Source organism: Pinus tabuliformis, chromosome Q (assembly GCF_031772625.1).
Source record: "Pinus tabuliformis cultivar Carrire ecotype Pingquan chromosome Q, CPIR1, whole genome shotgun sequence".
Classification (NCBI taxonomy): Eukaryota; Viridiplantae; Streptophyta; class Pinopsida; order Pinales; family Pinaceae; genus Pinus; species Pinus tabuliformis.
Genome location: NC_142296.1, coordinates 1165957708 through 1165970201, shown reverse-complemented (window position 1 = coordinate 1165970201; position 12494 = coordinate 1165957708). Strand labels below are relative to the sequence as shown.

The 12494-nt window shown below is 36.5% G+C and overlaps 1 protein-coding gene across 1 annotated transcript; it reads right to left on the bottom strand.

The window, feature by feature from the left end:
- Window positions 1–7444: 7444 nt before the first annotated feature.
- On the bottom strand, window positions 7445–11590 carry LOC149223816 (sterol carrier protein 2-like). The gene is made up of 4 exons (XM_089385932.1): window positions 11193–11590; window positions 8292–8352; window positions 8040–8139; window positions 7445–7766 (listed from the first exon to the last, which is right to left on the bottom strand). The coding sequence occupies exons 1-4, from the start codon at window positions 11340–11342 to the stop codon at window positions 7685–7687; spliced, it is 393 nt and encodes a 130-aa protein (XP_089242058.1). The 5' UTR covers window positions 11343–11590; the 3' UTR covers window positions 7445–7684.
- Between the last annotated feature and the right edge of the window lie 904 nt (window positions 11591–12494).

Below are 12494 nucleotides of genomic sequence, written 5' to 3'. Positions count from 1 at the left end.
GTTGTACAAAAGCATGTAGGATTGCCTAAAACTACAAGTTTTCATCCTAAAAGAATTGTCAACCGTGCTACATTGAATTTATATTGATAATCCTTCTACTTTTGCAAACAATTATGGCATGATGCCATGATCGAAGAGAGTAATCTTTCAGACACAAAGGGTGAACATTAGTGTTGCAGAGAACACTTCCCTAGCAAAGGAGTGTTAGCATTTGGTTGCTACAAAAGATTTTTCACCTAATTAGGAGCACATCAGGAAGGGTGTGTGGTCTCCTCATCCTTATGTTCAAATTTGACTTACATTTGAAGAGCTTAGATTGAGTGTATGCTAGCCTTAGTATCAATGTTGGAGAGGCACACTTTTTGATGTGGTCGCTGACACATGTAATGTATTGGACATCTTTCATAAAGGCACACTTGTTCAAGGGGATGGACACTTGGCAATGTAGGATAATCATTTTAGAGGAGGGCATCATGCACTTATAGGTTGAGCACGTAATTGAGGAGGAAGGCTTAATTGAGATGCCATTGATTAGAAGGAACACCATCTTCAAGGAGCACTTGACATGTGGACACCTAGCTTGGAGGATGCACCACTTTGAGGGTTGGATAAACTTAGTTTGGCATGGACACCTTGCCTTGAGGAGCACTCTATCAAATGCTTTGTTTCTTGGCTTAACCTAGGGTTACTTGTGGACTTGGTCTATGTTTTATTGTTGGTCCCTCACCATACTAAATATATAGGGGACAGTGATCTTTGTTGAAAACAATTATTTTGTTTTAAAGATTGATTGATGTTGTACCACTAGTAGTTTGGAGAATCTTAGAAGATCATGTATTAATTTTGTAACAAGGCCAGGTGCTTGTGGGATACATGTGCTATGATTTATTAATTTATCGAATCCCGAGGTTCAATATAATAACATGTCAACTTAAAGTGTGTAAATCTCAATAACTTCTATGCTACAAATGGGAGATGTTGGAGTATGAAAATTGATTTGATGCTACCTTGTTCGAAAGCTCCAGGTATTGGCTCTTAGTGCTTAAGAAGTGCATTGTTTGACTTTTGTGTTGTTGGTTAAAGTTTGCAATGACTAGTGGATGCTTTAGTTAGGATTTGGCATATATGGGAAAGTCTTTATTTAGGATAAGCTAAAAGAACCTCTTGTATCAACTTGGGATGCACCAAGTACTGCACTTTATTTTCATCTTCATTGTTGTGATAATATAATGTATATGATGATATCATAATTCTGTGATCGTAGAAATTCTAATTTTCAAATCTGACTTTTCTCATACTGAGCAAGTTTCATCATTGTTTTAGTGGAATTTTTAGCCAAGGTTTGGTTGTATTTAGAAGTCCTTACATGGATCAGACTTTTTTACCAGCATGGGATGCAACCAAGTATTGTATTTCATCACCATGATAATATGAAGTCTATAATTAATATCATAATTTTGTGATGTCAAAAGATTTTGATTTTTCTCATGTATTGAGCAGATATCATCATTGATTTGGTATGTTGATTTATTAGAACAATGATGTTGAATGCTAGTAGTTTTAGTCAACTTCATGACACTTTCAGATCCTATTTTTGTTGTTGTATTCCACTGTAATTGAAGTAATTTTCAAACATGTACATTAAAAAATACCTTACACTAAGGACTGCTGAAATTATCTCTTCATTGTATCTACATGCTTGAGCTTCCCCAATAGTGGTGTTTGCATAGATTTTAAGTTTGTTGCAATGCTCATGAGAACTCTATGAAATTGCAGCTTTGGATCATAGAAGTAGTTTAACATTACCACTAAAGACTCTTTGAAATAGCAATATGGCTTCATAAAAGTGAGGCAGCAACAAAATTTTGAAATTTACAGGTCCACCATCAAACTTTTCAAAATTTACATCATCAAGGCTATATTATGGTTCATTTACTAATACCCAAATATCTGGGTCTCATTCCAAAATAAGGATTCCTTTTCCCATCATATTTTACAAATAAATATAAATATTGATAGGTTAATGTACCCAACCCAAGCAATTCTTTTTCCCATCATATTTTACAAATAAATATAGATATTGATAAGTTAATGGACCCAGCCCCAATGTTGGATGACACAAGGATCTGTCCACCAATGGGATGCTTTTAATTCCTCCAAAAGTGACTCTCATCCTCAACCCTTCCCCATAAGATTTGTACATGTAACTTGGTAAGGACTAATCCCCACACAAACCAAATGCTTTTAATTCCTCCAAAAATGACTCTCATCCTTAACCCCTCCCCATAAGATTTGTACATGTGACTTGGTGAGGACTAATCCCCACACAAACCAATCAATCTACACTTCATGAGTAGAAAATTTCCCATATACCATTAGAGAGACTAGAAATAAAATTATTTCTATTGATTAACATTTAAAAAAACAATAAAAAAATCTAAAAAAATATTTTCCATCCTTCGAAAAAAATTAGAAATATCATTTGACAAAACAAAATACACAATGGATACTGTTATATGCAATCCACGCTTTCTTTTTTTTCAGAGAGAAAAGCTGAATAGATTATATTAAGATCATATAATTGTCAGTAATACATATGAGAGAAAAAGCTTTTGTGAAAATGTTCATAATCGACGTGCATGGGGGAAGAGGAGATCCCCAAATGAGAAGTTCTGCATGTCTGCATGTCTGCAAAAAAGGGTGTCCAGGAATGCACGAAAGATGGCGAATAAACATATGGCCTGCAAGATACATAGATACAGTGCACAAAAGACAAATAAAATGAGCGAGGCCGGCGAGATATATAGACGCCGGGCACAAAGGACATATAGCAGAAAAGAGCCAGTGATGACAAGTGCAAAGAACAGTAGCATTAGTCCTGTGGCAGAGAGCCCACGATCAAGGAGATGATGGAATCAAGCGGCAAGTTGCAATCCTGAAAGATACGACGGCATCTCCACTTCCAGATGTGCCAACATGTAAGAGTGAATAAGGCGAGCCAGGTGGGGCGTTGTGAGGACCACCAGAAGAAAGCATCCAGAACAGAGGAAAACAAGCTGAGAGGATATCCATAAATCAAGGAAAGCTCGGTCCAGATCGCCGAGGAGGCAGCACATTGAAAGAACATATGGATGTTCGTTTCCACTTCAGCTAGGCAGAGTTGGCATCTACCAGGGCCGTGCCACCCTTTCTTTTGGAGAACTTCCCATGAGAGGTTCTTGTTGTAGAAAAGGAGCCAAGCAAAAAGGATAGATTTGAGAGGACAAGGGGCTTTCCAAAGCTTGACAGGGAAGATAACGGGGGGGGGAGGGAGAGCAGAAGAGAGGGCAGAGTAGAGGCAACGGACAGTGATGGGATGGATCGAGGAATTTGGGGACCAGATTAATTCATCCTTTGTGCCAAGTTGAAGGATCCCCCGGCGAGAGAAGGAGAGAGTGGAAGAGGACCATAGAGAGCGGAGAGGAGGAGGGATGCGAAGTTGTTGATCAGTTTTCCAGATGGGCTCTAGAGAGGACCATGAATCTATTAGTTTGGACCAGGTGAAAATTCCCCTAGAGTGGAAGAAGGTAAGGAGGGCCGGGGGAATCAAAGATTCTAGGTTGTATAAGGTAGGGTCGATACCAATGAGAACAGATGAGCCTGAGAAAAAAGTCCATTTAAGATTCTTCAAGAAGAACGGTTGGATCTTTCTGAAACTGCACCAGATAGGGGAGCCGTGCCTGATGCCGAGAGATGACCTTCTGAGCCAGTATTCCATGTTCCTGCCTTTTTGATACCTTTGCTTAATGAGAGCGGACCACGGGCTGTTCCCGAAAATACCCCTGTGAAGTGATTTGCATATGAGCGCTTTCCCAAAGAGCCTCATGTTTAAGAGGCCCCAACCCCCCTGCTTCTTCGATTTTGTGATAAGATCCATTCTTGCAAGGTGAAATTTTGTTTGGTAGGATCGCCCGCCCCAAAGGAAATTTGCAGCGATGGACTGCATTTTCTTGGTGATGGATGCAATCCACGCTTTCGACTACACAGTAATAAAATAAAATTGAAAAGTAAAATTAAATAAATGGAGATTATCCATTTACATTTAAATTTAAATTAATAATAATAATAATTAAATTAAAATGTTTAACTAAATATGAAGGTTTTATTAAAACATCTATGAACATATGCACGTGTTTTGAGTCTTTGACGACAAACTTATTCAAACTGTTGGAAGCATCTTCAAGATCCAACCTCCAAATGTTCTGCAGCATTGAGAGTTTGTGGATAATTACTCACAACTTACATCATGGCTAAAATGACTGAAAAATAACTACTTCATGATCAAAAATAACTATTTGAAGAACCTAGCTTATTAGTTGAATTTCAACTGGGTGTACTAAATTCCTATAACCCATGAAATGAAATTTCTACAGTTCTTCGTTTCGGTGTGGTTCAATTTCTCCATGACACGTGCTCTCATGATTAAAAAATAACTGTTTGAAAAACCTACCTAATTAGTTGAATTTCAACTAGGTGTACTTAATTCCTATAGCCCATGAAATTTCTAATTTCAACTAGGTGTACTTAATTCCTATAGCCCATGAAATTTCTACAGTTCTATGTATAATTCTATGGATGTTTCGGTGTGGTTCAATTTCTCCATGACACATTGGAATTATCTGTATGTTTCGGTCTGCTTCGACTTTTCCATTCCATGTGCTCTCATGGGGTATCTAAAGTTTATGTTGTTCTTATAAGTAGATAATACAAACATTGTTTTGCAAATGGGACGAAATAACGATGAACTTTATACATACAATCCCTGACAAACAAATAATTGACCACATATACAAACCTCTAAATTGGAAAATTTGGCATTTTACTTTGTATATCCAAATCCCTAACAAACTAATATTCGACTCAGTATATACTCAGGCAATTACACCCAAGTCTGAGTTAAAGATGCAGAAAATCAAAGCATGCAAATATATTAATACATGCTCGCATAGAGTAATGAATAGAATATTCAAAGTACATCTCCTTCATTAGAAGATTTGATTAAAAAACCCCTTTTAGATAATAAGAACTACAAAATCTTCTTAACCTCATTTGATGACAGTTGATGAACTCGTCCAAGGTAAATACTGGGCAAGAACAATTTTCATAAGAAATATACCCATTACTAAACTTTTGTTAAAAAGTATGACGACGCCCTTTTTTCTGTTGGTTCAGCACTGCTTTGGAGTCCGCACTGTCTATTTTTTATTACTTTCCAAGTTCCGTGCTTCTAGAAACATGGATGCAGATTTATGCAACATGTGTGAGGGCAAGCATTGCAAAAAGACAAGATATTGATAACACTCCGGTGAATAGAGGCAGGCTCCATAGTCTTAAGACATTCAAGAAGACTTTAAGCATTATATGAATATAAATGTGTCGACATGCAAGTAGATTATGAAGCGATTTCTAGTTGCGAAAACAACCATGCTAACTGCAATAAACTTAAAATGGATGAATTATTTCCATTAAAACAAACAGCCATTTTATTTCAGTTACAGACATTTGTATGAAAATACATCATTTTCATGTAGTTTCGTAATGGATAATAATTCCTTGATAAGACGGATTTGTTGTGAATCTTGTGATTACACTAGGCATGTAAAATTGGGCTAAAACATTCGACATTTCATATTCAAGCTGGCTGTTTTTATGATCAAGCAAAAGATATTTCTCTAATATTTCCTCCAAACCAAACCCCAAGGGTAAACCAAAGCCTGTTCGGCTTTTTGATTTGAAGGAACCCAAGAGTGATAGATATTACTCTTGATAATAGAAGGTGCTAGCTCAATAGGAAGGTATATGCCTTCCCAGCAGGAGGAGGTTGGTGGTTAGAACCTTACGTTCTCTAACCATAAATCAATAGATGTTATCAGTCTCTTGTTTGAAAAAAAAAGTCTATCTTTAAGCTGGTTTAGCTCAAATAGAAGAGCAAGTGCTTTGTAAATGGTAGGTTGTGGGTTAAACTCCTACAATCAGCACCAATAAAGGATCACAGTCACATGATATAAGGACATCGGACACTAAGGACACAAAAATACAAGTATCTAACACGTGACACTCCTGAACATGACACGGAAGACACGTTATATAGTATATATTAAAAAATATAACAAATTAGTCAATTACAAAAAGAACTATAAAGTATTTACACGATGATGATACAAATTCAATCATAAAACTAATACATATAACCAAAAGAGCACCAAGTTCAATCCATTTTTTAACCAAATATACATCAACAAAAAGCTATAAAAAGGCCTTTATAGTCCAAAAACATATCATGCTACAACAAATAATTACATATTAACAAAATCATTACCTATAACTGAATCTTCGTTATCAATATTACCGACTAACCATTAAAATAAGATAGAAAAAGCTTAACAAGTCAAATCAAGATTTTGTTTGAGTGATAGGTACATTGTTACTAGGGTCATGACAGAGAAGTTCAACAATCAATACCACCAACATTGAGGTACATAGAGGGCTTGGTCCTCTTAATTGAATGCTAGTTCATCACCCTCATACGTGACAAACTCCAATGGAAAAATTGCAATCCCCTTAATCTTGAAATCCTGAAAACTGTCAAGTCTGCTGGATTTTGAGTAGGATCTAAAATTCTACTTTCTCCATATGAAATTCGAAGAGGTGGGAACCACTCAACATCCTGAGTCAAGAGTCAATTAATGGTAATGTTAAAAATTTAAGTAAAAGAATGAAAATGAAAGATAAAAGAGAATGTCACTTTTAGCATAGCATTAACAGGGCCTGGACAAATCCAGTTCCCAACACTTGGAATCCCTTCTAACATTGCTTAATTGCCCTTAGCTGCACTCCAAAACCTTCTAGACCTCCAAACCTATAACTGAATTGCATGATAATTAGGCAAAAAATCGATTTTAAGATATGTTTTTCACTAGACATGTGTCCAAATTTTGGGACACCAGTTGGGCTCGTGTTTGACAGTCAAACTCATGTCCTATGAACAAGACCCAAGTCAAACTCATGTTGGACACGTTTCACCTACATGTCGTGTCCAGCACAAGAAATACGTGACACCGGGGGGTCATCGTATGATGTGTCATGTTACTTGGATCACAGATTTGTCCATCGCACAGCAGCAATATAGACATCCATATATTGTTTAGGTCTCTAGCATAGTCGGTGACCGTACTTAGAAACGTAAACTCAGAACAAACTCGCATTCGTTTTGCATTTCTAGGCATTGGACATCCCTGAAACAAAAGCTTAAAATGAGAACAAGATAAATACTAGGGATGGTCAAAGGTCCTTTTACTGTGACGTCACCATTGCATTGAAATTCGATGCAATTCAGAAGAGGTTATTTAAAATCACAAAGACAAAATTCTCTTATCTTCTATAATCTACTCAACCCTTAACAAGATAACAGTGTAACCATTTAAATTTATTGAATTTCATTCTTAATATCTTTCATCCACATTTTCACATTATAGGCACGTTAATAGTGTCTGGGTGACATTTTCAACCCATTATAAGATTCACAGTAGAAGTAATAAAAATAAGCATCCACAAGATGTGGGACTAAATACGTTAAAAAATAAAGATATGCATCTTCCACCTCAACAATTGGAAGAAAGTTGGTGCTAAAAAAGAAGCACGCCATTCATAACTTTGAGGGCTTCGGGAAAATTTCAGGAGTAAACTTTTGTGCAGCACTCATACTTCCCTTGATTTTCATCTTACCCCTGCACACAATGAGAAGCAAAATCCTTATCATTGTTAAGAAGAAAAAAAAATCACTGGATCTTGCAGCTCCTCGTAACAGTTCCATTAAACACAGAAAAGTTCACAACTGCATTGAATGTTTATTTTCAGCTAACAAGAACTGGACTGAAGTTTAGTAAAAGAGGAATACAATATTGTGCACTGCTCTCAATGAATTGGAAAATTATATGTTATGCTTTTAAATCTATAAAGGGCACAGCTTACAAAAAGTCAGAATTGTTTAAAACTCCTACCTCATAAACGCAATCTGGGGGTTCATCTTGCCTGTAACCACAGCAAGGAAATCATTGTCCACAAAGGAAAATGTTGCATCTGGCTTTCCTTCATATGGTCCTACAAAATATAAATTTGAATTACATGGTTAATTGCATATAAAAGTCAGACTTAAATTTCAAATAGAATTCCCTAATGGAGCAACGTAAACCATTTCAAAGCCCACCAACAAACGAATACAATAAACAGCATAAGTAGGATATCGCCCATACCTTTAGTGACTTTGCCATTCTTGAGGTCCACAACGAACACCTCCTCATTTATTCCAATTTTCTGATTGCACAGTCAATTAAGACAGTCAATATCTCAAAAATCATGGATATTTGGATTTAAATGGTCTGAACCCAACTAAAACAGTTCTATCCATAAGCTTGTGACATGACCAGTAAATAGGACGGATGACACCTTCTACAGCTTCTCCCCCAATTGAAGTTGTCATTAGTTTTATTGAGCATGCAAAAAATTTGAACATTCATACCACGAGCAAATCTTATACATAAAAATTTAAAAATAATAGATGGCCTGGACTCTGGACTCTGTACACATTCAATAAGAAAGTCAACTTTGCACGATAGATCCAAACAAGGACAAAAGCAGAAAATGGCAATATGAGTGATCCTAACAACGAAGGACAGCATTTAAGTCTTTAACGAAAACCTTGGCATTAAAGGGTTCTTGTCAACGTAAACATTAGGGTCATATAAGACATTACATTCCCCTGTTTCTGAAAATCAAATTGATGCTTGTCACATGTGTTACTCAGTTTGCTCATTTTGTTGTTTTTGAGCTTGAACAATGAAAACTAAGCAACAGTATAATTCCAGCAAGCAACTGGGGGCATATATGACTTTACATCCCCTTCCCTCTGAATTTCAACTTGAATGTAATTGGTATTTTTGGTTAAAACTGTGTAATGTTTTTGTATTCCCAACATGTTTTCGGTAAACAATTCACCAATCGTCAGGGGAGCAAAATGAAAGACAGAGAGCATAAGTTGCAAATGGCAGGGAGGAGGGTGTATAAAAAAGATCCGGAGAATTCAAGAACTCAAGAACTTTTTACCTGTAGATATGGATAGTTAACAAAAGAAAAAAAAAAAAGGGAAAAAACAATTTAAATAGAGAGCATATGTCACAAATGGCAGGGAAGGAGAATATAGAAAATGGATAAGAATTCAAGAACTGGTGAGACTTTCTCTCATCGTCTTATTTAAACGTCCTCCTCCCCTGCCATTTGCAATATATGCTCTATCTTTCATTTTGCTCCACTAATGGGCGGTGAAGTATTCACCCGAAATGCCTTGGGCAGACAAACGAATTACGCAGTTCTAATCAAAAACACCAATGACAATATGTCTAGCTGCAAAAGCCTAGATTCTAAGAAATGAACTTCACACTTGCAACATGTGTTGCCATTTTTCAACCGTTGTACAAACTTAAAAACTAATCAACAGTATCATACTAGCAAAACATTTGAGGATTCACAGCAACTGCTCCAAAACCAGAAAATATTGGCAGAGCTTCTGGCAAACCCAAAACAAATGAATTAACAGAAACAGCTACAAACGAAAAAAGGCACAGAGATTTTCTGACTGCCCTAAACCAAAGGAGGATTCACATTGGCATCTCCATATATAGAGAGATGAAAAGGTGATCAGTTTTAACTTTTAGTTTTATGTTATTCTTAGATTTGAACAGCAGGTTTTGTGTCACAATTATAAATATAAAGCCACAACTTCTGCCATCTTCACAAAGTCTTTGATGTGCAGTGGTTCATCTCGATGCGTTGTGGTTAAATTCCCCTTAAGAACTTTTGGTATCTTTTATCGCCAAATGCATGCCATGTGCAGCATTGAAACACAAAAACTAACTTATGTGATAGAGGTATAGTATAACTTCCCCACGCATACAAAAGTAAGACTAAGTTCCATCAATAAAAAGATTTGCATGGGGCAGACAGCTGCAAAGGCTAAATAGAAAGATCTAACCTACTGATGCACACCTGCACTACAACATGAACAGAGAATAGGTAAAAGGGGCATGTTTCAAACCCATGTCGTGACAATTCCAGATCACACGTTCACGAGAATTTATGCTAAACATGCTTGAATAACGAAACATAAATCACCTACCTAATCCCAGCCTTTGTTACCAAAAATGGGAAACAGGAAATGGAACACGACACAAGGCAAGATGGTTTCGGGGAATTAAAAAAATAAACCCACCTCCCATCACAGTGTATAGTGTCAATGGGAATAGTGATGGGAAAGGGGGCAAAACGGGAGAATGGGGTTTCCTGGTCCGATCCGATATCTGGCAAAATAGAGCCCATCCATCAACTAATAAAGTTCCACTTTACAAAATTTAATACAAGTCAAGATACAATGAAATATATATTTCAAAGAAAAAAAAGACCAGTAGAAATTGACCCAACCTGACACAAGGTTACTCTGTGCACCATCTAATTTTAGGGCCATTAAATCAGACCTCTTAACACACCCATGAATCACACGAGCAGCGCAGTGATAATGAATAAAAAATGTTTATATTCATGGCTACAGAATGAAAAGCCATAGATACTTCCATCTAAACCTTGAAAATAAACCAACACCAACAACCCCCGGCTCAATGAAAAAACTCAAAACACCTAAACATACTGAAAATAGATAAATGCTAGGAAAAAAGAAAAGTAAAAAAATGGAGAAAACGTATATACTATCAGATCGATAGAAACCAGTTCATCCAACACGCTGATTCGACATAGTCAAGCACACCCTAGCTCTGGAATCACATAAAAAAGAAAACCTAAAATAAAAAAAAAAAATCATCTTCTTATTTTCCATATTTTTCTGAGACATTATTTCTCCCCACTAGTAAACCAATCAATTTTCTTATAGAAGTTTTCCCCTATAACAGCGATGAATGACTAATACAGCGCTGAGAGCTAAGCAAATTGAAATACTAATAATCATAATAGCGATTAAAAAGCATTAATTTATAGAAACCATGACAGGAAAAAGCACAAAACCACCTTCTAGAAACTGCAAGTTAAACATTGAAGATCTGAGCATCAATAAACCCAACAAAAATTAGAAGAAATTATTTTCAACTGACCTTGGGTGAAATTTTGAGCTGATAGACAAGGCCGATCTTCTTCTTGAGGTCTTGGGCAGCGTCTGTGGCAAGGTGTTTCTTTGCCTGCTCCAACACAGCAGCTGACTTGAGATTCGAACCTGCACCCAAACTCTCCTCAGATTCCCCCATCTCGAACGATCAAAGCGCAGCAAACCCTCCCGAGATTTGAGATTTGAAAATTCCGAACTGCCGAGAACAATTTTGGTTCAATTATGCACACAGGACAGAAGTAGGCAGAATTCGGTTGGGCTTTTAGAGCAAGCAACTACCCCTGTCGCTTATTATTATTATTATGAGATTTCCTGAGTACTCTAATTATAGAAAAGGGTGTCAGTACTGCATGAATGCAGATAAAGGTTGATGTCATGAACACGCCATGGTCAGGTAGGGCGAGCTATTCAACGTGATGAGATCCCTTGAGGACGGTGTTCCATAAAAGGGTAGTTTAGCGAGCCCACAAATTTGCTGGGAAAATCAGTGAAAAAGTTAATTTTTGGGTGAATTGTGCCTTCTATAAACAACGCACTCTATAACTTCATGTCCATTTTCTATTTTTATTTAATTATGGGAAGGATAAAATAGGGTTTGATTTAATTATGGGAAAGATAAAATAGGGAGAATATATATATATATATATATTAGTTTTTAAAAGATAAGAAGAAAATGACGAGTAAAATTAAAATAGTGATTTAAAATAAAATTGTAATGGAATGTGAAGAAAGTTAAAGTTAGTTTATTTATTAATAAATGTAAGTAAATAAGTTAATGTTTAATATAGTATGACAAATTATTCCCTTCAGGAATACATGAGAGAGCACTTAGAATGGTATGTCCTAATCAAAGTCCAGCATCAAATCATACTGGGTAAACCCATGATAGTCCGAAGGATTTATACAAAGGCATGTGATGATCTACTTTATAAAAGAAACAGATTCCCTGATCTGACTGTATTTTGATTACGTACCAGTCACAAGGGCTTAATTGTGACCAGAGTTCCCGTGGGCTTTACTGTTTAAAAGCTTCCACAGTGTAAATATTCTTATCTAGTCTTTTCCCGTGGGCTTTTTGTACAAAAGTATCCACTGTGTAGATAGCCACAATGTCCGAATCTACTTTACAGACTATATCTCATGCGTTACCCGAAAGCAATTATTCGGTCTGTTTTAAGGACCCGAATATTTGTGCGGACGTCGCTCTGATAAAGACTGAAAAGAAATGATTCTTTAAGCTTTAAGTCATTTCTGTCCGACCAACAGTAATGTTTGTCCCCCCTTCTCATCC